The sequence below is a fragment of the Nuphar pumila genome, chromosome 1, assembly GCF_984573655.1.
Source record: "Nuphar pumila chromosome 1, dmNupPumi1.hap1.1, whole genome shotgun sequence".
NCBI classification, from domain to species: Eukaryota; Viridiplantae; Streptophyta; class Magnoliopsida; order Nymphaeales; family Nymphaeaceae; genus Nuphar; species Nuphar pumila.
The window spans coordinates 1,469,439-1,496,820 of NC_143249.1; the positions used below are offsets into that span (position 1 = coordinate 1,469,439).

A 27,382-nucleotide genomic window follows, 5' to 3' on the forward strand; every position below is an offset into this window, starting at 1 on the left:
GAGGGAGAGGGAAAGAGCCGTGCGTGGTTAAACACGTTACACCATGCGGGTCTAGCCATTCAAATTAATGCAGGAATAATAATATTATTAATTATTATTATTATTATCAATCAACAACAAAAAAGAAATTGGAAGAGAAGAGGCGTTCTGAATAAGAGAGGAGAGTTGGCCACTAGTAGAGAGTAGAGACACTCACCCAAGATCTCCAGTGACTCAACGTGGTTTCCGGTTTCGTCTCCTTTCTCCGGTGCCGAAGGGAATGCCGCGGCCGCCGCCGCCGCCGCAACCGTACTGAGCCCAACCGCCGCCGCCGCTTGCCTCCGGTGGTTTTCTCCCTCTGCTCTCCGTCTTATTCCACAAGGTGTGACTTTCTCTCTCTCTCTCTCTCTCTCTGATTTTTAGCTCAAGAATGGCGTTATCTGTCGTGCTTCTTCTTCACTGTGTGTGCGTTTTAAGGTTTTGATTTTCGTTCTGTTTTCTGAAGTCTTGCTTTTAGCAATGCGTGCTTGAGAGAGATGGTTAGGAGTTAGTTTTTTTTCCGGTATTTTTTCGGGTTTCTTTGAGTTTTGGGCAAGGTGAATGTGGACACGATCTCTGATTGTTGACCTAAATTCTGTCTAGATCTGAGTTTCTCAGCGGGCCTTCTTCGTCCTGTGTGTGTTGCGTATGGATTGGGCCTAAATTTTTTACAGAGATCTCGGTTTCTCATTCGTTCCCTAATGTGCGTTTGGTGATGGCTCCCCATCACTCTGTCTCTTGTGATTCTTGCTTTACAGATCGTGATCTTGGAAAGAGAATCACTTATTTCTATGTTATTGGCATTGAGGCGGAAATCAGGGCTATCTTGGCGGAAGGGCATTGTTAGTCATCTTTATAGATGGCGAGATTTGAATGGAGTGGACTCGGGTGTTTCCTTTTTTGGATTTTTTTTTGTGATATTGGGGGTGAAAACGGAACATCAAGATCCAGATTTTTCAATTTCGTGTATGGCATGAACTTCTTCGTGATTCCTATGGGAATTATTGGCCCAAGATACATGCATTTTTCTCCGGTTGTTGTAATACTACGCATCCTTTGTTTTTGGCTTCTTTCTCTTTTCCTCTATAATTTTCCAAAATTTGAGCACCATTCTCCTCCTATTTTTGCTTGGGGGAATTCTGGGCGCTAGGATTTTCCATAGATTTATGGCATTCATTGGATTATGTCTGAATATATTGGAAAACTTGAAGGGCATTCAAGAGATTATGCTGTATAATTCAGCTTTCATCTCCACCCATGATATTTTCTGGAAAGACCATGAATGATACGTAGAAGAAAACACGGTGCAGAGTTATTGATGCCTTATATTTATCACTGGTGCACAGTCCAGAATGTGCCACAGATCAACTAGACCGGGCTCCTGTTGAGCTGGATGAGATGCTTGGTGGTTCATCCAAGTTAGTTTGTCCACTTATTTCGGCCTGAGATCCTTCAAATGATACTATTTTTCATCTCTAGCTATTTGAATCATTTTGTTGTGCTGATTAGAATGTGTTCAGATATTGACTCTGGTCGTTCTATATGCAAGCAGGCCAGATGTAGTGTTGGTTTCATTGTTCCCCTCTTCAGTTGCAGAAAATTGAATTACTAGAACCATGAAGTTCACGTCAAGAAAGGGATGGAATGGTATCTTGCCTCTTCGTTTGAGAGGAAAGTCACCCACTCGCTTTTGTATGTTCTCCAAAGTGCAATCTTCGAGTGGAAATTCTGGAAATGCACCAGTTTATCTTAATGTATATGACTTGACACCCATGAATGGCTATCTCTACTGGGCAGGCCTTGGAATTTTTCATTCTGGAGTTGAAGGTAAGCTCTACTTGTCATTTTTCATGGCATTCAGTTGTGGGTTTCATGGTTGGCTGTTGCTTTTCTTTACGCATGCATACTATAAATTTGTTTCTTTTTACTTGCTTCACTTGCTGGATTAACTTTGACTGGAACAGATCAACATTGGAATTGGGTTTAAAGAAACTTTTACCAGAACACTTGGCAATGATTATTAAAATGTTTCTTAATATGTTACTTGTAAGTTTTAAGTGGTGTGTGTGACCTAAAAGCTAAAAACTCTAATAATGCATACAAAGAGACTCAACTTCATCTAAATGTGTTCTCTTGCATTTATTATGACATGTTATCATAGACAAACACCTGGTTTCCATGTATCATTCAACTGTATTGTTTTGTGTTGTCCTCGTCAGGGTTATGTCCAAGGTTGTTGGACTAAGAAGCATAAGAGAGAAACAATACGGGAAGTGGAAGCGAGAAGCGATGCATTTGAAAATGTATAGGAAGCGGGGAAGCGAGGAATAAAAAAAAACAATATAAGAATTGAATGAGAATCAAAATTGAACGCAAATAAAAACTAAAATAAAAGTGACTATTCTTAAATTTCATGATTTTTTAGTGTAAGAATTAAATTTTTAACAAAATCTAAAAATAATGACTGCCGCTTTAGAGAAAGCGCATGGAAGTGAGTGAGAAGCGCTAGAGGAAACACATAAAAAACAAGAAAAGTAGAGTGAGAGAACATTTAAGAAGAATAGATGAAGCGTGTGGAAAGCATAGGAGAAGCGTGGGAGAATTGAGAATCCCTGTAAGTTTCAAAAGTTAGGAGTATTGCGCTTCCGAAGCGAGTTTCCGGGAAGCGGGCTTCCCACCTATCTAAGAAGCTTCTGGTAACTCTGGTTATTGTTAAATATGTATATGTAAATGAATATATTTTTGTACTGTATTGTACCACTTGTACAGCATACTGTACTGTATTGTACTACTGTACTGTATTGTACTGTATTGTACTATTGTACTTTATTGTACTGTATTGTACAGCATACTGTACTGTATTGTACTATTGTACTGTATTGTACCACTCGTACAACATATAAATATCAATGGAAAGGGGAGAAGACATCATTGCCGCCCAACATTTTTTTTCTCTCTTCCCTCTTACCTCTCTCTCTATCTCTTGCTACGATAGTAAGGTGACTCCCACATCTGATTTTTCACATGGTATCAGAGCCAAGGGCGTGGTAATCACGATCATCTGGAAGGCCCCTAAGGACCTTGACGTGCGTTTTTGGGCGTTCTCAAGGAAAGTGTTTTTTTTTTTCATCTTTTCTCTGTTGTTTCTCCGTTGAATCACTATATTTCGACGTCGTTTCTTCATTTCCTCATATCGTGCATCTTTTCCTTCTTACATATTCTGTTATCCCCAATTTTATCAACCCTAATTTCTGTTTTCCCCAAATTTGGGAACCCTCATTTCTCAAAAGTGCCTCTTTTCTCAAACTTCTTGTGATTTCTTATCTATTTCTTGCAATATAGTTGATAAATCGTACATTCTGCACGATTAACTAAAAAATCGTGATTTCCAAAACTCAAAAATTTCTGTCCGTACGGTTCTGTCCGTACAACCTACGAATTTCTGTCGTGCTGTTTGATTCATCTTTGATCTTCTTCCTTATGGATTCTAAAATCAGCCCCGGATTTCTTTCTCAACTTGTTTCTCACAAATTAACTCATGATAACTACTTACTTTGGAAACGCCAAATTCTGCCGTTTATCCGAAGTCATGGTCTTTCCGGGCATCTGGATGGGGGATCACCCGCCCCACCTATGACTATTACGCAAGAGGTAACTGGTAATGATGGGAAGGTGAGTTGCATTGCTATTCCAAATCCTGTGTATGATGTTTGGTTTCAGAAGGACCAATCTGTGGTTGCCTATTTGACTGCCACGTTATCTGATCGTATATTACAAACTATCTCTGACCATTTTACTGCTGCAGAACTATGGAGACATCTTGCTCACTCTTATTCACAGGTTTCTGAATCACGTGCACTTCAACTGAAATGGCAGTTCCAATCTATGCGAAAGGGAACTAAGACCATTACTGAATTTCTAGGGGATATCAAAATTATCATTGATCAGTTGGCCGCTATTGGATATCCTGTTTCTGACAGAGATGTTGTTCAGCAGGTATTGGGAAGCCTTGGGCCCCAATATCGTATGTTTTGCACTGCATTACAGGTTGCCTCTACACTTCCATGCTTTGAGGATTTACAGGCCAAACTCCTACAGTATGAAGTAAGTTTGACTCAAGATCATCTTATTGATGATCCTCATCCTGTCATGTTTACATCTGGGTCTACCTCATTTCGTCCACCTGCTGCACATATGGGCCGTGGAGGACTCCTTCCTACTCCTACTGCTCCACCTGCCACTAGAGGTACCCGTGTCCCTACTTGCTTCCATTGCAACAAGCGTGTCCATGTGAAAGCAGATTGTTGGCACAACCCACAGAATCGCAACAAGGCAGGGAGGCCAGGACCAAGAGCTGGACAGATGAATGTTAGACAGTTTCAGGGGCAGCCGCAGGGAAATTTTCGAGCACATCAGGGTACTGATCAGGGACAGAGTGCAGGGTTGTCACATGATGTGCAACAAATTCTGATGACTGCATTTAACAACATGAATTTGCGTCAGAATGATGATGGAGTTTGGTATATTGATTCTGGAGCAGCCACACATGTTACTTCTGATGCAGGTAAACTTTCCAACATGGTTCCTTATATTGGCACTGGCACTATTGTCACGGGAGATGGTTCCCACCACCCTATTTCTCATACTGGAAATGCATCTCTCTCTTTGTCACAATCTACACTACCATTGAAAAATGTCTTACTCACTCCTGCCATTGAGAAAAACATTTTATCTGTTTCTAAATTGGTTGATGAAACAAATTCATCCATGGAATTTACTCCGTCTTCTGTTTGTCTTAAGGACCTTCGAACCAAGAAGATGCTCGCTAAGGGTGAACGACGCGGAAACATGTACGTCTTCGAAGCAGCCCCCGGGACTTTGAAGACGTCATCTACCGTGTCTCCATCTTTTCCTGCTTATTTGAGTCAGTCTTCTTCTGTTATGCAATGTAATAAGCCAGTTTCTTGGCATCGTCGGTTAGGTCATTGTAGTCAAGGGTTCCTTGACAAATTGTCTTCTCAGGGTTTTATTCCCAAAGTCAAATTAGATCATAAGTGTCCTAGTTGTAATGTCTGCAAGAGTCATGTACTTCCCTTTCAAAGTATCAATAAAAGAGCTTCCAAGCCATTTGAAATTATTCACTCTGATGTTTGGGGCCCAGCTCCTGTTTCATCTCTATCTGGCTCTCGTTATTATGTGTTATTTCTTGACTCTTTCACTCGTTACACTTGGATTTACTTTATGAAATCTAAATCTGAAGTGTTCAAACTTTTCAAACAATTCCATGCTCTTGTTCAGAACCTTTTCAATTCAAATATCACTTATTTCCAGTGTGATGGTGGTGGAGAATACATATCTCATGATTTTAGTGAATATTTAAAGGACCATGGCATCACACGTAACTCCTCTTGTCCTTACACTCCACAACAGAATGGAGTAGCAGAACGTAAGCATCGGCATATTGTTGAAACCGCGTTAAGTATGATGCACAATATTGATATTTCTTTCTCTCTTTGGACTGAGGCCTTTCACACTGCAGTGCATATCATTAACAGGTTGCCTATGGAATTATTAGGAGATCAGTCTCCTTATTATTTGCTTCACGGTTCTCACCCTTCTTATGATGATTTGCATGCTTTCAGATGCATTTGTTATGTCCATGTGGATCATTCTTTACGTAACAAGTTTCAGGACAGAGCAGTTCAGTGCAGATTTCTGGGATATGCCGATGGGTATAAAGGATATAGATGTTATGATCCTATTTTGGGTAAGATTAAGGTGTCTAGAAATGTTGTTTTTGATGATGACCATTTCAGCACTTGTGATACTTCTCAGGTATATGAGCAAACTACTTATGATCCATGGCTTTGTGATACTTTGCTATATGACTCTATCAGAGATCCTGTTGTTGATGAACCAATTCAGTTTGAAGCAGACAACTCCATCATACAGGATGCACCTTCACGGTTTTCAGGTTTGGTTTATGCCCGTCGAGGAGCCCCTTCAACTCCATCTCACGAGGCTCCCCCTCTTCGACGATCCACACGTGAAAGGCATCCTATCCATCGTTGGGTTAGTTATAACAATTTTTCTCTTGACTTTCAGTTGTTTCTAACCAATGTGGCCAAAGAGAAAGAGCCGTCTACTTTCCATCAGGCAGCCCATTCTCGAGCTTGGGTTGAAGCTATGAACGAAGAAATGGCAGCACTTCATGAATGTCATACATGGGATATTGTTCCTCGACCTGTTGATAGAAATGTTATTGGTTCCAAATGGGTTTACAAGATCAAGCGTAAACCAGATGGTAGCATTGAAAGATATAAAGCTCGCCTTGTTGCACGCGGATTCACACAACAATATGGGCAAGATTATGAGGAAACTTTTAGCCCTGTTGTCAAAATTGGCACCATTCGTGTGATCCTCACTTTGGCACTTCAGCATGGTTGGTCTCTTAGCCAGTTGGATGTCAAGAATGCGTTCCTACATGGGGACTTGAAGGAAGAGGTGTATATGGAGCAACCTCCTGGATATAGTGAACATGATGCGGCTACATGGGTTTGTAAATTGAGAAGGTCTCTTTATGGTTTAAAACAGGCATCTCGGTCTTGGTTTGAGAGTTTCTCCATGGAAATTCAGCAGCATGGCTTTTCTAAGAGTATACTTGATCATTCTTTATTTATGTATAAGAATGATCATGTTACTACTTGGGTTCTTATATATGTTGATGACATCATTATCACTGGGAGTGATGATGCACATATTGCCTTGGTCAAGTCTTTACTCATGGCCAAATTCAAGATGAAGGACTTAGGCCCATTGCGATACTTCTTGGGAGTTGAAGTCGATAGACAAGATGATCGACTCACTCTAAGTCAACACAAGTATACTCTTGACATTCTTCACACCACTGGTATGATTAATTGTAAACCTCTCAGCACCCCATCTGTCTTAAATCATAAGTTTAGTGCAAAAGAAGGCCAATTATATCATGATTCCACTTTATATCGCCGCATTGTTGGTATGTTGCAATATCTTACATTTACAAGACCTGACATTGCTTATGCTGTAAATCAAGCATCTCAGTTTATGCATGCTCCCACTGATTGTCATATGGAATGTATTAAGCGTATTCTCAGATATCTGAAAGGGACTATTGGAGATGGATTGCTCTATCACAAAGATGAAAGCTTCACTACAGGACACCGTTTACTTACATATTGTGATGCAGATTGGGGTGGGGACCCTGATGAGCGTAGGTCGGTTTCAGGATATTGTGTTTTTATTGGCCCAAATATTGTCACTTGGAGTAGTAAGAAACAAAAGGCCATTGCTAAATCCAGCACTGAGGCAGAGTACAGGGCAATGGCAGCAGGGACAGCTGATGTCACTTGGGTACGGCATCTTCTTCAAGAGTTGAATGAACCTATCTCTTCCTCTCTGCTTTTATGTGATAATCAAAGTGCCATTAATATTTCTTTTAACCCTATTCATCATTGTCGCACGAAGCACATTGAGATTGATCAGCATTTTGTTAGACAAAAGATTGAAACAGAAGAAATTGAGGCTTCGTATGTCAGATCAGAAGACCAAGTAGCGGACATCTTCACCAAAGGATTGGTTAGTCATCAATTTTGGTTACTTAAGGGCAAGTTGAGCATGATTGAAGATCATCCTCAACTTGAGGGAGGCTGTTAAATATGTATATGTAAATGAATATATTTCTGTACTGTATTGTACCACTTGTACAGCATACTGTACTGTATTGTACTATTGTACTGTATTGTACTGTATTGTACAACATACTGTATTGTATTGTACTGTATTGTACTGTATTGTACAACATACTGTACTGTATTGTACTATTGTACTGTATTGTACCACTCGTACAACATATAAATATCAATGGAAAGGGGAGAAGACATCATTGCCGCCCAACATTTTTTTTCTCTCTTCCCTCTTACCTCTCTCTCTATCTCTTGCTACGATAGTAAGGTGACTCCCACATCTGATTTCTCACAGTTATGCCTTCAATCACACTAAAGTTGGGATTCCATTATGCATAAATATAAACTAGACCTTTTTTAAAAATAATTTATAAACTAACACAATACACCCGATGTCACGAGAATGCTTTCAAATCCATGGCCTGAAAACAATTTATTAACCTATTGATTTATTTGGCATGTTTGGGTGCTTCTAAAGTTGAATTTTATGCTTTGTGGAATCTTAAGATCAGTTTGTAATGAAGTATGCGGAAAGATAAAGAATGCTACAAGCATTCACAATGTCCAACAATGGACAAATACACAAAGGAAATAATAGCCAAGTCCACTATTGGACAATACATACACGAGCCTTAAGATAATCACAAACTAAAAATTTAAAATCTCTTTTATTGAAAGAGAGCACAAAGGCTTCACTAAAAAATACAAGGGGTTTCACCCCTATTTATACACACACTAAGGGTTCAAAAAAGGAGGCCAAAAGGGGGCTCCCAAAGAGTCGTTGGGAGCCCCCAACGGTCACATTTGTGACCGTTGGGGGCACCAACGACTCTATTGTGGGGCCCCTATTTGGCGTGAAATAAAACAAAAGAAAAAAGAAAAACAGAAAAGAAAGAAAATAAAAAATAGTTGTTTAATAAAACAACTATGAAAAGACTATAATACCCCTATTGGGTATTATAGTGTTATATATATATATATTAATACATATGATTTAACACCCCCCTCAAACTTTACGGGAGATGACCGAAAATTTGCCAAGGAGAAACATGAAGCGTGGAGAAAGAAGAGCTTTAGTGAAAAAATCTGCTAACTGATATTCTGATGTGACATATAACAGTGTAATTGTTCAACGTAGATACTCATCACGAACATAGTGGCAATCCATTTTGATATGTTTGGTTTGTTCATAGAAAGTGTGATTGCTGGCAATATAAATGACACTTTTGTTGTCACAACAAAGCTTTGAAGCTCCAGTAATTTCAACCCCTATATCTTTGATAAGACTTCGAAGCCAAACAAGTTCTATTGTAGTAGTTGCCATAGCTCGGTATTCAACTTCAGTAGAGGATAGTGAGACTTTCTGTTGCATCTTGCATCTCCAAGTAATTAAAGAATCTCCTAAAATGACACAAAAACCAGTAGTTGAGATTCTATCATTATGATTACCTCCCAAATCAGCATCAGTATAGTCTAGTAAATTCAATGAAGAAGATGAGGATAAAAACAACCCTTTAGTTATGGTGTTCTTGAGGTATTGGATGACCCGGAGCACGGTACTCATATGCACAATTGTAGGAGCATGCTGAAATTGACTAACAGAGTGAACAACGTGAGCGATGTCAAGTCTGGTGATAGTCAGATATGTGAGAGATCCAATGCGTTGTCTGTAGTGTGCGGGATCTTCTAGAAGAACCCTATCCTCCAACCTTAATTTTGCATTTATTACTTCTGGAGTCTTCACCTTTTTATCATCTGAAATGCCAGGCTTAGTACATATATCTGCAACAGGCTTCATCTGTGACAAAATATATCCTCAGGGAGAATATGCAACTTTAATACGAAGAAAATATCTAAGAAAACCTAAGTCAGACATGTCAAAGCTATCTTTTAGCATATTTTTAACATTAACAATACTATTTTGATCATTTTCTGTGATAATCATGTTATCAACATAAAGTAATAAAATAACAATATTCGTACATACACTTTTCACAAAAAGAGCAGTGTCAGTATAACATGAACGAAATCCCAATTTAATCATGATATCACTAAATCGATCATACCAAGCCTTGGGGGCTTGCTTAAGACCATATAAAGCTTTTAAAAGTTTAAGGGTTTGACCTTGTCCAATGTTAACTCCGGGTGGCGGATCCATATATACTTCTTCATTTAAATTCCCATTTAAAAAAACATTTTTCATATCGAGATGATATATAGGTCATTTTTTGGTTGATACGACACCTATTAAGGTTCTAACACTTGTCATTCTGGCTACAGGAGCGAATGTTTCCTCATAGTCAATTCCATATTCTTGCGAATATCCCTCAGCCACTAATCTAGCTTTACATCTTTCTAAGGATCCATCGCTTTTGGTTTTAACCTTAAAGACCCATCTGCATCCAATAGGTTTTTTATGGGAAGGTAGTTTGACTATTTTCTAAGTATTGGCCTTTTTCAAGGCATCTAATTCTATTTTCATGGCTTCAACCCAATGTGATATAGTTTTGGCGTGATTATAATGGACAGGTTCATAATACGAATGTAGTGTTATCAAACAAACCCGATAATTAGGTGTAAGGGACTCATATGACACAAACCTATTGGGAGGAATTGATTCTCTAGAAGATCTCCTAACAAGTGTTTCTTCCAAAGATTCAGTAAGTTGAGAAAACTTCTCCAAGGCACTAATAGGTCTTTTTTGTTCTCTTCGGGTATAAACATTAATATTTTCATTACTGATATCACTATTATATGGTGGTATATCAATATTGGATACATCACAAGTATCCTCTATATTTTCAAGATGCTTCATAGAATCATCACATATATCATCTATGAGGTCATGCAAAAACATGTAGTCAATCTCATTTTGTTTATCTAGTTTTTCAAATCCATTCTTATCTTCCAAAAAGGTTACGTCTTTACGTCTTTTGAAACATATAGTTTGTTATTTTTTAAATCAAAACACCTATAGCCTTTTTTATTTTCTCCGTAGCTTAAAAAGACACATTCAATCCCCTTTGGGGGTAACTCATCTCTCTTATGTAAGAGGACAAAGCATTTACAACCAAAGATGCAAAGGTGATTGAAGTCGGGAGAAAATTTAAAAAGTTTTTCATATTGAGAGACATTCTTTAGTTTAGAAGAAAACATTTTATTGATTAAATATGTTGAGGTTAAGATGGCTTCGGCCCAAAAAAATTTTGAAATATTTTTAGAGATAAGCAATGTTCTAGCGGTTTCAATAATATGCCTATGTTTTCTTTCCGTTAGTCCATTTTGTTGTGAAGTTCTAGGGCACGATTTTTGATGATAAGTTCCATGTAGTTTTACATAATTTTGAAATTTGGTAGATAAATATTCTTCACCGGAATTGGATATAAGAATGAATATATTGCTTTGAAATTGATTTTGATTTTTCATATGAAACTCTTTAAAGAAGGAAAATACTTTCGATTTATGACTAAGAAAATAAATCCAAACATATCTAGTGAAGTCATCTATGAAAGTGACATGGTAAAAGTAACCACCTTTAAACATGACCGGAGATGGACCCCAAAGATCCGAGTGCACCAATTCAAAAGCTCTTGTAGAAAGAAATGTTCTAGTTGAAAATGGAATAGACTTTATTTTTCCAAAAACACAATCTTTGCAATTAATATCTTTTTCCTTACAAAATTTGTTTCCAAATAGAAAAAGATACATTTTTGAATAACCTGGATGTTCAAGTCTTTTATGCCAAGTTTCAATGCTTTTATCTTGGACATAAGTACAAAAAGATTTTGTAGGAAGGTTTAGATGATCCATATAGTAGAGGTCCCCCTTCCTATGGCCTTGCCCAATCCGTTTTCTGGACTGAAGATCCTGCACAAAGCATCCATTAGATGAGAAAGATATTTCACATCCATGGTCGGCGATTTGGGAATTGAAAAAAGATTTAAATTTAGTTTTGGAACAAAAAGATTTTGAGAATTTTTAGAGTTAAGTGTTCCAATACTTGTGATTTTTAAAAAGGTTCCATCGGCCGTGGAAACACATGAACTTTTTGAATTGGTGCATACATCGTTTAATGGATTCTCATGTGGGGTTATATGAAAAATTGCTCTGGAGTCTAAGATCCAAGAATATGTACCGGGAGGCGAAGTAGATGCAATGACCGCACTCGATGTGGAGAAAGTGGCTTTGAGATTTTGTTGTAGAGCCATAAAAATTTGACTAAGAGTTTCTTTGAGGTCGTCGCTATTGCCTTCATCTTCTTTGGTGGTGGATTCTTCGAGGGAAGCCACCTTAGGCTTGAATGTTCCATTTAACTTTGGTCCAGCGGGTTTAATGTGACTCGGTTCATAACAATGATGACATACAATCATCTTTCTTCCTTCACTATAGTTTCCTTATTTTTTCAAAGTGAGGTGGTTTATAGGTTTTGACATTGTTGCCGGGTTTGGATACGACAAACACTTCATCAATATTCTTACTCATGCCAAGCCTAGTTTCTTGTGTGATTTTGGCTATGACATCTTTTATTGGAGGAAAAATAGACCTATGGAGAAGTGATGACCTCACTTGCTCAAATTCGAGACGTAGCCCAAACAAAAATTGAAATAATCGATCTTGTTCTATTTGTTTTTGTCTTAGTTCAACATCCTCCATAGCAACCCATTTGGACTGTAAAAGAACCAACCCATCTCATAGTGGATTTAATGCACTATAGTAATCTTGTATACTTGAGTCACCTTTGGTGGTTCTAATCTTTTCTTGCAAAAAATATGCTCTTTCAAGTTTTTTTTGGGTATACATACCCTTCATAAAGAACTAAGCCTCATTGGCTCGGCGGAATTTAGCTATATTTGCACATACCTTGAGTTCAACATTGTTCATGAACCAATCTAGAATCTTGGCGTGATTGCTTTCTCAATCTTTAACTTTTCTTTGATGGTCTTCAATGGCTTTGAGGCGAGCATCTCCCTCAAGAGCCTTTTTTTAGTCTCCTTCAATCTGAACGAGCTCTAATTGAGGTTTCGGAATAGAACCCATTACATAACTCCAAAGTTTCTTACCTTTGAGGTTTGTTTTCCATTACCGATGCCCACATCATATAGTTCTTTCCATCGAGCTTGAAGGATAGATCGATTTTGGATTCCATAATGCCACCAAAGTGTGTGAAGAATAGAGACAATGAGTAAAAAGATGAATATCACACATTTGCTTCTATAAATCGAATGACTCTAATACCATGTAATGAAGTATGCGGAAAGATAAAGAATGCTACAAGCATTCACAATGTCCAACAATGGACAAATACACAAAGGAAATAATAGCCAAGTCCACTATTGGACAATACATACGCAAGCCTTAAGAGAATCACAAACTAAAAATATAAAATCTCTTTTATTGAAAGAGAGCACAAAGGCTTCACTAAAAAATACATGGGGTTTCACCCCTATTTATACACACACTAAGGGTTCAAAAAAGGAGGCCAAAAGGGGGCTCCCAAAGAGTCGTTGGGAGCCCCCAACGGTCACATTTGTGACCGTTGGGGGCCCCAACAACTCTATTGTGGGGCCCCTATTTGGCGTGAAATAAAACAAAAGAAAAAAAAGAAAAACAGAAAAGAAAGAAAAGAAAAAATAGTTGTTTAATAAAACCACTGTGAAAAGACTATAATACTCCTATTGGGTATTATATATATATATACATATGATTTAACACAGTTCACATATAATTTCTTTATTACTTAACTCGTGCATGATTAAACAAGTCATTGAACATGATGCAGGAAATTCTAACTGGTTTGCTTTCCTTGTTTCAATTTAGTTCATGGTGTGGAATATGCATTTGGGGCACATGATTATCCAACCAGTGGAGTTTTTGCGGTAGAACCTCAGCAGTGTCCAGGATTTAGGTTTAGGAAATCCATATTAATTGGCACCACATGTTTGGATCCGGCTCAATTGCGAGAATTTATGGTTCGTCTCTCTGTAAACTACCACGGTGATAAATATCATTTGATTGTCAAGAACTGCAACCACTTCTGCAAAGATATTTGCTATAGGTTGACTGGGAATTCAATTCCGAAATGGGTGAATCGGCTGGCTAGAATAGGTAAGTTCCTGTATATTCCATTTTTGTATGTTGACTTATCAGAAATAACAAGTTTACATGTGTCTGCACGTTCTTGTTTCTTTTCTGACTTCTATGTGTTGTATATGTAGAATTGGATTGCTCAAAATAGATTTAGAGATTTGGTAGAATATTTATTGTTTTAGGATGAAAAGGTTACACTTCTGTTGGTATCAACCTGTTTCAGGAAATTGGAAGTACTGAAAATCCATCCCATTTTTGCCAGTGTTGTGTCCCCTTGTGTTGATCAAGCCCAGTTAACTAATAAGTAGCATGCATTTGGACATTGCCTCTCCTATCAATCCGTTCTTTGGTTTCTATGCCCGTAGTTGTTGAAAGTGGCCTCTGTGATGATGTGATCTTGAGGAACAGTTTCCTAGGAGGTTGTTAATGGTGTGTTTGGCTTTATGTAATTGGATTTCTGTCAAATTTTATTTTCTCCCGTTTTTTATGAAATTTGATTTCAATTTCACCAATTCTTCAAATCCAAGTCCACACTAAGTTCATCGTTTTCCTCGCTGAAAGTCTTGGGGCATGTTTTCTTTCAAGGACAAACCTGTCAATAATATCAATCCTCCTTGCCTTCCTGAATCAACTTGAAGTCTTCTTAATTTTTGGGGGCTAGAGGAACCTTCTAGTTTTGTCTTCCAAGTGTGGGGCCTTGAATGCAGTTACAAACTAATGTATCAAGACTTTTACCATCAAGTTACTGAAATAACTATCTTTACCAATGGGGGTTCTGCTTGTTTGGTAGGAGCAGCTAGTTCAGTCACCTTGTGTTGGGTAGTTGCAGGTTCAAAACCCAATGGTATAGTTGTATAATTGGTAGGCTGTCACATGGGTGCGGGTGCGGCGATGCATCACTTTCAAAAAACTTGGGTGCGAGGGTGTGGAAAAAATATAAAAAATTATATATATATATTATATATTATATATAATTTTTAAGTTTTAACTCTTGTTAAGAGTAACACTAATGAAATAAAAAACAATTATCATAATATCATCAAATCAATTCATCATCATGCATGCAATAAATAAAATTTACAATCTACAATTCTATTTTACATAACACCACAATTAAATTGATCTAAATATATTATAGAAACAATCAAATAAGTAAAGCAGAAAAGAAGTAAATTATACAGTATACTAACAAAAGAAGCAAACAATGTATATAACAATGAGGTAGTGTATCCTAATAATTTTCTGCTTCGTCATTAAATGCATCATAAGAAGAAAGACTGGGCTCAGATAAATCCATGTTTGTAATGTTGAAATCATGCACTTTCCCTCTAAGTCATACTTTTCTGGGTTTTCATCTCAAAATTTGGATGATCCTTGTCTGCATTACAAACCCAATTTGAAAATGTTAAATACAAGTATATTTAAATGAAAAAACTAAGAAATAAGCAAATAATTAAGAGAGCAATTATTACATGTATTCATCATTGGTTAACAAAAGTAGTCGAAGATTAGAATAAACATATACTAAATCCTCTGCACGCCTGCTGGTGAGTTTGTTTCTCTTCATGTTGTGGATTTGAGAATATGTGCTTTAATTTTTTTCACAATAGCATTCTGAGATAGCAATCTCAATGCAAGATGTTGGAGAAGAGGTGTTTCTGATCCAAATATTGACCACCATGTGATATGATCTATATTCTCCTCTTCTCTTGCTAGTAATGCCTGTCCATATAATCTCGAAGATGTAAAATTTTTAAACTCGTGTGACTTGATTTAGAATATGTGATTTTGGATAAAGTCTTGTCATATACATATTTCTATGCCTTAATAGCTCTGGGTCTCAATTTGGAGGGACACGACCAATACCACATTCCTATCACTTTTTTACATAATATTTTGGATTAAGAGAATGTGTCATGCAATGCAAAGAAGTGTTGCACTTATCCCATCTTTTGACTAAAATGGAATGAATATGGTTAAAAAATTCTGAGTCATCCAATGCAGGATTTTTTTCTTCATGCTTGAAAACTACAACTTGTATTTTTTTAATCATCTTATCCCACATTTCATAAACTTTGTGAAGCATGAGCTCATCCTTATCAAATTCTCTCAACATTTCCCCAATAGGTTGCATAAATTGAATGAAATATACTAACTCTATTCCAAAATTCATCATCACCAATGAATTTTTTAATTTCTTAAGCCTTGACATCATTATCTGCACGATATAATGTCAAATTCTCATCAGTTATTATGCTAACCAAAGCGTTCTTCACTTTCTTAATCTTTTTTACCATCACAATGATGGACGCAAAACGTGTTTCAACGACCTTCAACAATTTCATGTCAGATTGTTTATTAAATATAACATTAGTATGATGATGGTTGACAACAAAATTCTTAATGCTTTTGACATTTTTTTTCTAATTCCTCGATCCATGAAAATAGAACATGTGCTGGTGAATTTTCTTCTTCTTTGGGGTTGCAGATGCTCTCGAGGGCCAGATTCAAGCTGTGTGCTACAAAGGGAGTCCAAAAAATATGAGGATACTCACTCTCCAAACTCAATGTTGTATTTTTACAAACTGGAGTGTTGTTTGTGATGATTTGTACTATTTTCTGATCACCCACTTATTTTATTACTTTTATAAACAACCCTTTCAAATACTCAACATTTTTATATTTCTCATATGCATTAACTGCTTTCAAGAATACTGGGTTACTAAGCGAAGAAGCAATAAAATTAATTAGTGAATGCCTTTGAATATCTGTCTACCTATCGAAAACAATGAAAACTCTATTTTGTTCTCATGAATATTTTTTAATTTCTAGCAATCTCTCAACATTTGTCCTCTCTTCTATAAGAAGTGTGGTTTGTAGCTTTTCTGAGCTTAAAGATATATAGCCACTCAAATTACAATTTGCCAAAGGAGTAACTAAATTCTTTCAATAAAGATTTCTAGTTGCATTAAATGGTAGTGAACTAGAATAAAAATATCTTCTTACTTTTCTATCCATCTCCTCTCTTTCATATGTATTGAATGATGCTTGTATCGTTCCTTTTCCTCTGTTTTATACATCTACTTTTCTTTTCTTTTTTGAGCATATTCTTGGTGGCTTAAAAATGGTACACTAATTGCACAAGAATCACTAATTGTCTTCCTCTTCTCGTATTCATCTTGTATTTTCTTGTATTATCTTCGTATTGCCTCATCAGCTTAGCTGTATCCTGAAATGCCATGTCCTAGTATCTTCAATAAATAAGCCTTACCTCTTGTGCTAGACCTAAAAAAATCTCTTTCACAGAGCTTGCATCAAAATCTCTTGTTTGCACCACCTTCTTCAATGGTTCTCCATCATTACTCGCACTACAACTATCAGCAACACTAGCTGCAAAACTCATGTGTGGGGATGGGAATGACGAAAGTCTTTTATCTTTATCCGTCATTTTTGTACTGAAAACAAAAAAAAAGTTATATTAAAATCAATTATGCACACAATCAAGATTGATAATATTGAGTGCAAGGTCAATAACATATAAAATAAGTTCTAAAAAATATAGTAGTAGTACGTATAAATAAATACCGAAAGGTACAAGAAAAATATATAACAATAACATTAATGCAAAGTGGACACTCCTAAGCATGGGATTATAAAAAATATATACAGATATATTTTTTCACTTAACTTGAACTGCAAATATATTCCTCATAGTCTATTTAGTGGAAAACATGCATTAAATTAGGTATCTTTAGTTTTATGTTTAAATGGGTTTCTAAAGAGATCCAATTAAAATTAACAGTCTATGTTGCTGCAAAACTTTGTGATAAAAAATCAAATGTTTTGGTTGAATTAATTCGATATCAAAGCATATTTTCTAGTAACAAGCCAAACGCATCTACAATATATTATACATGCATGTTCAGATTTAGGAAAAAAACTAACTATGATTTCTTTTTTAATTGGTGTGTGTGCGTGTCACAAATATCACCCACATTTTGAAAATATTGCATTAAATTAGTGATATTTTCAAATGACAATATTATAACAAAAAATACTATTTATTATTTTTAAAATATTAATTATTATCTATTTCTTGTTAAATTAATTCAGTCCAAAGCATGTTGCTTATTGAGTAAGCAATTATAAACATATCTACAGGTTTGGATTAAGCATTAAACACATGTAAATAAGAGTTTTAAAGGAATCCGAAATATATATATATATATATATATATATATATATATATATATATATATATATATATATATATATATATATATATATATTTGGTTCATATCGCCGACCCCAATTGTTTTGGGATGAAGGCGTAGTTGCTGTTATATATATATATATATATATATATATATATATATATATATATATATATATATATATATATATATATATATATATATATATGAGAACAGAACATATTAGACCTCATTTCTCGTTTTGCCCGTCTCCCCCATAGTTTTGAAGTGTCTTATGATAGATCTGAACCATTAGATGTGTTTAGCATGCTCGATTTAGTGAGAATCAACTCTTGGATCATGATTTTATGATGAAAAAATATGTTTTTATGAGCAAAAAAACTGATACCTTATCTTCATACTTCATAGGCTCATAGCCATTGATTTTTATTCTTGAATCACCGGAAAAACCTGTATACAGGTCAGATTCCGGTGATCCAAAAGCCGGTTCCAGAGAGAGAGAGAGAGAGAGAGAGAGAGAGAGAGAGAGAGAGTACCGGAAGCTTGAGGTTGTCGCCGGCGTCAGGGTCGGGAGACGGGTCACAGCGTTGGGGTCGGGAGGAGAGGTAGGCAAAAAAAATTTGCCCTAATCCTCCTCTCCTCAGCCCATTTCATCGGGTGTTTTTTTTAACAGTTGGACATATATGACCCTGGGTGCGTTGACTGCACTCAGGGTTGAGTTGACTGCACTGGGTGCTGCACCCGCACCTGCGTTGCGTCGCGTCGATGCGGGTGCGACACCTGGTTGGCCGAATCCCTGTGACATAGCTGGTAGGGGTATGCCTAACCCCAGCTTGCCTTTCAAAAAAAAGAAAAACTATCTTTAGTCACTCACCACTGATGCTGCTCAGCCATACTCATCAATCTACTTAGTTAGGGACTCTTAAGAGGTCATCCCAGTGCACCACTGTAATTTATAGTACTTTGAACTTATTCTGATTTGAGTGAATATTTCTCAGTGTGATGGTGGAAATTTTGTCATGATCTATTGCTAATTACCTTAAATTCCTGTATCCTGATGATATTTACTGATCAATATTTTCTCTAGGGTCTCTCTGCAACTGCGTGTTGCCAGAGGGTCTTAAGGTCTCAGCTGTGCGGCATGACCCTGATTATCAAAACTGTGATGGTGAGAAGAGGAGGCTAAGAACTGCATTCAGCTATTTGTCCTCTATTTCTACAAGACAGAGGCACTTGTCTGCATCATCACTGTTCTTAACTTCACCTTTTAATGGGAGTCTGCAGCCATGGGAATTGAGAAGATCCAACAACTCTTTGAAGGAAAGGTAACAACCTCTAGATTAAGAATTCCATATCTCAAAGTATTTCGAATATAATTCGCATTACGTGAGGTTTTGTTTTTTCCATTTTTGTATGATTCACTATGCGATTAACATCTGCTGAAGCTGTTGCCTAGAGGGAGAACCTTGTAGAATTATGTTTTATCCTCGTCTCTTTTGACATTTGTGTTCAAAATTCGTAGTCATCAGATGAGCGTCATGGTCAAGTCCACTTTATGTTATTCCTTAAGTTTTGATGCAACTGTCAAGGCATTTCAGTTGCATTTTTTGTTTTTGTCAATTTAGTGAGCATGATATGCTTTGAAATTATCATCAGATGTTAAGAAACCATCTACAATTTTGTCTGATTATTTTAGACAGATCCATTTCCTGCAATTTCCTGAGAATTCACCTCCATCTCTTAGTTCTGACCACAATGTTGCTAATTATTGATATTGATTGTTTAAGCAGCAGGCCATTGGATCTTGCTGAATCCTGTGGAATAAGTCCTGTTATAAAAGGTGAGTAGGTGACTGCATGTGGATGGGAATATAGGACAGTGATGATGATGGTGATATTATGAGCTTTGTTTGGTAATCCGACTGCATGTGGGGGAAACTACGACAATGATGACAATGATGAGTCAGAAGTAACCCCTCACCATCCACCACCAAGAAAATGCTTCCGGGCTTGATCAAACCAGTGTAGGTCTGATGTCCTCCATAAGAAGCTTGAAGTGCAAAATCTAACGCATCAACTACCTTTACTACGAGGAGTTATTAAGCCGCCAAAAGTCTTCAAGTTACTGGGATTGTTGTGGAGGCTATCGAAAGTTGAATGGGGGCTGTAACATCTTGGATTGCTTATAATTTTTGTGCTCTATTAACTATTACGTCTACTGGCGTTTAATATCTTGATCAATGTGAAGTTACAAACAAGATAGCATGTGAGTGGTGAATTTAGTAATTGAAAACTTCGACACATTTTGAACATCTCTCTGGTAAACAAAATCGATAGTATGGGAATGATCTTAAGGCCAAAATGTGATGACGATTTAAGCGAGGCTGACATTCTGTGAGCTGCAAGTCAACCAGGAGAGTTGAACACAACTGGAAGCGTGCACGGAGATGGAATCGGCGGCAACTGCAATCACGTTTTGCGTAAAAAAATGCGATGCTCCATCTAACTGCACAACATTTGTCCAATATAAACCTGTGGGACCCATATTTTTAGCTCCTTGGCAACTGATTTTAGCATCACTTGATCATGACAGTAGCCTTTGTGTCATTTACTTGATGATCCAACTCCTAAAGATATTATGGTGGAATTAATTGCTCAAATGAACAAATCTGTCGAATCAAATTTCACCTAGGTCCATCATCCCCAATATCAACAACATACTATCCACCTCTTGCAAATGCGGTTAAACCTGCAAAATCATTCCACGCCATTTGACAGTCATCCAGCCATGCTCCCATGATCGGTTGTGTGCCATAAAACCATTAGCCACCGGTAACGAGCAAGAGGTCATTGCCTATGAGGGTTCCATCTTCCTGGTTAGGAGAGACTGTGGATCGTCACCTGACATGAGATGATCATGGTTCAAAACCCATTGAGGGTGGGTGTCGAAGTTGGGTGTACCTAGTTGGTCAATTGTCACAGTTTAAGGTAGCAAAATGATTTTAAGAACTATTGGCCTATCTTAAAGAGAATTATTTGCTAGCCAAAAGAGGGCCTACACTTTATCCGTGCCCTTTCATCCTGACAATTTGATGTTATGTTTCACACTCTGCAACTGTTATAAATTAATTTAATTTACACTGGATAAAGAGAAAGGAGAGTGAATAATAGAATGAACTCAAACTAAGCACTGAACACCACCATGGTGACATAACATTATGATGATCATGAACAGTTTAATCGTAAAACCACTTTTCACATTCTGTTCTCGTAGGTTAAGAATTCGAATTCTGACATCCCAAAAGTTCTTGTACATCCATCTTATTTCTAAAAAGTTTACGATTATTTTTTACCAACTAGACTACCCTCAGGCGTCAAAAATATCCTAAAACTACATAAGGCTTGATGGGCATTTGGATATATCTGATGAACGGTGCCTTTGGATATATCTGAGGTCGGAATTCTTGTGGGGGCTGTGTCACAGATATCGGCAATATTTTTAAAATACCGTGATATTATCGTTGTATTTTCAGCAAATAATATTATAGGTAAAATATCATGATATTTTAAAAATATTACAAATTTAGTTATATTGTGATATTATCACGAGATATTATCATGATATAATCAATTATTTTTACTATTTCTATATATTTTTACATCTTAAATATATTTTTCTTCTTTCTTTTAGATTGTTTACTTGTTCTTTTATTATATATCTATTTTATTATCTAAACATGATATTTTTTTATTTATTTTTTGCTATATATATATATATATATTTTAAGAACTGAGATTTTTTGAGATTTATCACCTAACATATAATATCGCTAGAAATAACCTTGCTGAGATCTAACCGATCCCAATATTTGTGACTGTAGGCAGAATATAGAAAAGTGTGGATTATGTTAACATAATGAAGTAATATAACAAAAACATGAGAAACATATTCTCACTAAAGAGAAATGCTTGGGCAATGTATGAGAAACATATGGGAAACCTATAGGAAACATGTTTCCCATTAATTTTTTTGTGTTTTTTCAAACGATTTGAAAGCACAGCTTTTCCCATTTTGCAAACAGTTTCTCAGGAAACACATTTACCACCCTCTTATAGTGTTTCCGGTGACCTTGAATCAAACTTGTGCTCCCCTTGTGGGTTGCAGGTGGGACTATAGATAGGAAAAGTGGTGGAGCCACATTGAGGCTAGAGTGGGCACATGCCCACCCTGACCAGAAAATCCCCCCAATAAGGGGGTTAAGGTCAGGGTGGGCAATGCCCACCCTAACCCAGTGAAAGTAGGATCAGGGTATGCAGTGCCCACCCTGACCCGACTGCCCACCCAATGAGACATCCAATCAGGGTGGACACCACCCGACCTGACTTCATTTTCGTGCCAGAATAACGAGTGAGAATTTTTTATGCCAGAATAACCATGTTAAATCTAGATTCAGATTCCACTTTGTCATCTCAGATCTAGTTCAAATTTTGGTCCAGGCGCAGATATGTTGCACAATGTTCAAGTCTGGACCAAGGCATGACATTGTCATCTTATTAAATGAACTTCATTCTGGATGCATGACATGATTAGCATGAACTTTGGATCTAAGATCAAATCTGGGTCTAAAAATTAAATTGAGACTGTCATTTGGTTGGAGCAGGTTGTAAAGGGGTCAGACCTGTTCATTTCATGAGTTCAACCCGCTTAAAAGTGGGCTAATCAAGTCTCACTGTCAAGAACTGGCCAAAATATGCTTGACCAGTTTACTGCCCGACTTGATCATAGCAGACTAGATCCAGAATGGTGCAGATCCAACTGGAAGCATACTGCATAGGTTGGATCAAGGGTTTGGACCCTGACTCTGGTTCAAATCTATTCACTAGGTTCTGAAGCAACCTTAACCCTGTCCGAATATGCGACCAATAATGGCAATTCTGTTCATTGCTAAGTGGGAGGTAGGTAGCATGAAATGTAGGCCGTCTATCGGGAGTGACATTTTTGCTATATTTTGGAAAACTGAGGTGTGTTTGAATTTGGTTTTCTAGAATTCAAATTGGGAAGCTTGTTTCAATTAGCATATTTATGAATGATATTTGTTACTATTTAGGGTTTTGATTTATTTTTTTTATCTTCACATAGATGTTTAGTTACAATTTTAGTTTTTTTTAATTACTATTAGGCATGAATGTATGAATAATGAATGCTTGATTTTAGTAGAATATTAATGGTTTTGTTTTTTATCAATTAGCATAAATGCAAAATTTATGACTTTTGTAAGAATTAGGGTTTTAATTTGTTTTTATAAATTGTCATGAGCATTAATTATGGTTTTAAGGCTTTTTATGTGTTTTTCTTTTTTAAACAGCATTAAACATGAATCCATGAATATTAAATGCTTGATTTTTGTTAGAATATTAGGGAGTTCATTTTTTTATCAATTAGCATAGATGAGAGATCCATGATTTTTATCAATTGCTATTTTTTTTTATGAATTAGCAATTGAATCAATTATGAATTATTTTCCAAGTATGAAAAATAGATGTTGTCAATTGTAAAAGGTACTCTTTATATAACTACTATTTGATTTTTTTAAACATATTATTAGTATAGTTATTAATAAATATTTTTAGTTTTTACTGCATATTTGTGGCCACCCTAGTTTAGATTTCTAGCTCCCTGGGTAGGAGAAAGCACAAACTGTGACAAACATCTTTAGTGTCATTCTTCTGGTTTTCTCTTTTCCTTAAATATGATTTCCAGCTTCAAAATTTCTTCTATTGGCTATCTTTCTTGACCATATCTTTTGTTCTCCTTGCTTTTCTTTTCCTTTTTTTTATAAATAGCTTTGTGTTTTCTCTGATTTTTCAACTCGTTTATAGATCAACCGCAGGGCCACCACTGATGTAGCCTCATTAGCTAATCACATAATCATCCTTTAGTTTTCGTACTCATTGGCCATCAGATTTAATTGTTCCATGAGAATGCTACATGATTTTCCTTAGCATTTGGTTGTTTCTCAACCATGGTGGAAAAAATATGTTGAAGTTTCTAGATAAAGAGAAACCATTTGATCATCTGTTCAAAGTCTGGTTACATCGCGTCTTTTACTTTTCTTCTTCGCCTTTAACCCTATATACGTAAAGTTGTTGTTTCCTCAAAAGAAGTTGGCGCCTCCTAACAACTTACACCTTAGCGTGGACGGATAGACAGTATATATTTCAATATTACAGGCGGCTTTTGCTTAATCTGAATCTATCTATACGTTCATTGCTTGTTTCGTAGAAAACTTGCTTTGGAAACCTTTATTTTTTATTCTAAAATTTAGATGCAATATGAACCATTCATTTTTCAATTATTTTACCATAAAACTTTTCTAACAGCTATAAAACATTGAAAACAATATATATATATATATTGGCTACACATGTCTTCCAAACTCACGAGTGAGAAACACGATTATTTTATTTATTTTTTTACATCAAGCTCTACAAATGTAATCTACATGCTTGGTTGAGGAGGGACCAGCCCTCGGGTCATGATTTCCAACTCTATGAGTTTTTTGGGAGCTGAAATATCAACAGCCTACAATGTATTAAAATTTCACCACTACAAAAATCAGAATTTTATGCCAAAAAAACATGATCCAAGGGTTGCACTACAAGAAAATTGTTAATTAGCGACGGAATTTTGCGACGGATTTTTTCCGTCGCTAATTAGCGACAGATTAGCGAGAGATACAATCTGTCGCTAATTCGCGACGGATTAGCGAGGAAACAACTTTTATCGCTAATATGTCGCTACTTAGCGACGGATTAGCGACTGCAATTTGTTGTCGCTAATTCTTATTACAAGAACACCATTTTAGCGATGGATTTAGAGAGGGAACTCTGTCGTCGCTAATTAGCGACGGAGTAGCGACAGAATACATTCCGTCGCTTTTTTGGTATTTTGATTTACGACGGCTTAGCGACAGAATTATTTCGTCGCTAAACCGTCGCTAAATGTCGCGTAAATCCCTAATCCCATCCCTCTTTCTCTTTTTCCTGTTTCGCTGTCTTGCTCCCGCCCGCCGCCCTCTCCCTCCCGCCGTCTGTCGGCTCTCGCCACCGCCCGGCCGCCGCCGCTCCCCGTCCACCGCTCGCCAGCCGTCCACCGCTCGCCAGCTGCCGCTCCCCGTCAGCCTCCCGCCACCGCCCGGCGACGCGCAGGTAATCATTTGCATCTGCATTTTCTTCTTTTTCTTTTTCTTCTTCTTCTTCTTCTTCTTCCTCCGATTCCTCATCTACATTTTCTTCTTCTTCCATTAATTCTGTATAAAACACAAAAATCATCACAAAAGCACGCTACATGACTGCTGCCTATTAGCCCATGAAGCTTTACAATCCATACACATTTCCAAGACAAAATCTTTCAGGTAGAAAACCAACTTATAAGTTGGCCTTAACTCAATGTTTGGAAATATTAGGGTTGAAAAGAAGTGGATCCAATGGATGCCTGAACTCGGCTTCCATTGCAGTCTCTGAATGAAAAAAAGGGTAATTTCTTCAAACCGTCATGTGGGCTGCACCAAGGTGATCCTTTATTGCCACTGCTTTTTATCCTTGCCATGGAAGGTCTTAGTGTAATGTTGGAAGACGCCATTGCACAAGGGAATCAAACTACCGGGTGCCACAAATTTCTCTCTTATTGTTTGTCGCTGACTTGATTATTTTTAGAGAGGCATCGGTCAAAAACTTAAAATCCTTGTGGTTGACTTAAGATGTTTTTCAGCCATTTTGGGTTTAAAAATAAAGGGATCTAAGAGCCAAGTCTTAGTATTCAATGCTATTGGGGGAAGAGTTGCAAAATATTGCATCAACTATTTTCAAGTGCCAAAAGGATGAGTTATCAATGCGCTACCTTGGCATTCCATTAGATTTGAGCATCACTTGGGTGAAACATTGAGAGCAACATCAACTCCAAGCTTCAATCTTGGAAGACAAGATTTTTCTCATTTACGGGACACAGTACATTGGTAAGATTTGTCATTTCATCAATGGCCACCATTGGATGCAAATATCTTTTATGCCAAAGAAGGTGAAGGTGATCAAGAGGTTGATTAAATCAATGAAAATTTTTATTTGGGCTGGTCCAAATCAGCCAAAGGATGGGTTATGAAGAATTGGAAGCATGTGGAATAACCATTGCAAGTAGGTGGTCTTGGGGTTGTGGACCTAAGAAGGTCTAATGATGCTTTGCTTGCCAAATGGTGGTGGATATTTACCACAGAAAATTCATTTGTGAATGTTTTGAAAAAAAAATGATTTACATGAATGGTCATGGCGGTGGTGTGAAAATAGCAAATGAAAGAGGGGTTTGGGGTTTTGGAAAGGTCTGCAAAAGGTTCTAAACATTTTTCTTTTTGGAAGGGATCTGGATTTCATGTTTAGATAATTCCTTGTCTGCATTTCTTGTTCTGCTAATTTTTGTTAATCTTTTAGTTTTTCATTCTTGTAAAAGTTCTGTTTAGTCTTTTTGCTTCCTTTGCATAAGTGTTTGTGTTTCTCTAATTAGCTTCAATATTCATTGCAGTACATTACTTGCACACTTTATTTCATCGCATTTCATCATTAGATATATCATCATCAGTTTAGTTGTTTTTTGCATTGCATAAGTGTTTGTGTTTCCCTAATTAGCTTCAATATTCATTTTAACACAGTGTTTTTTGCAGATTTCTCAACGGAACTCGCTTGTGCCCCGCCACCCGTGGTAAGTAAATGACAAAAACAATGCAAATCGGGTAAATACTCGTGGTGAGTAAGTGATGCAAGCGCATCACATGTTATTTAATTTATTGAATGTAACACTTTATTGTTCACACACTCACTTAGTTGTTGATATCTAGGACTGCTTTGTTGGAGTTCGGAGATCATGCTGAGCATGATTTTAATGTATGAATATGGAAGTATTCTTATTTTTGGAGTACGGAGTCCATGCTATGCATGGTAGTAGTTAGTGGGATATTGAAGTGTGTTTGTTGCAGGTACATGTTTGACATTTGTTTGATATGCATTATTTAGATGTATTGCAATGTTTGATGTGATTGTATCCATGCTTACATGTAGTTACTTTCAATTTGATTATGTCTTCCATGTGAAATTGTATACTGAAAGCATGCTTCAAATGAATGTATCGTGTCATGAATAGTTTGCACATGAAAATATTAAGTTATCAATGCATGCATCATAATTCTTGTGATTGTATGACATCATATATTGCATGATAAATTTGATATTTTCTTCATCATAGCATTCTGATGGTTCTCTTTTAACTGGTTAGGATACTATTCGTAACATCATA

At 36.8% G+C, this 27,382-nt stretch overlaps 1 protein-coding gene across 3 annotated transcripts; it reads left to right on the forward strand.

Moving 5' to 3' along the window:
* The first annotated feature begins 176 nt into the window (after positions 1 to 176).
* On the forward strand, positions 177 to 20,285 carry LOC149847644 (deSI-like protein At4g17486). Of its 3 annotated transcripts, none has more exons than XM_090008977.1 (5): positions 177 to 361; positions 1,571 to 1,845; positions 13,560 to 13,847; positions 19,131 to 19,368; positions 19,834 to 20,285. In XM_090008977.1, exons 2-5 carry the CDS (start codon positions 1,635 to 1,637, stop codon positions 19,889 to 19,891), a joined length of 795 nt encoding a protein of 264 aa, XP_089865103.1. In that variant the 5' UTR covers positions 177 to 361; positions 1,571 to 1,634; the 3' UTR covers positions 19,892 to 20,285. The 3 variants fall into 3 exon arrangements, with proteins under 3 accessions (XP_089865103.1, XP_089865110.1, XP_089865118.1); XM_090008984.1 differs by having other exon boundaries at positions 1,609 to 1,845; XM_090008992.1 differs by lacking the exon at positions 19,834 to 20,285 and having other exon boundaries at positions 19,131 to 19,372.
* Positions 20,286 to 27,382: the final 7,097 nt, after the last annotated feature.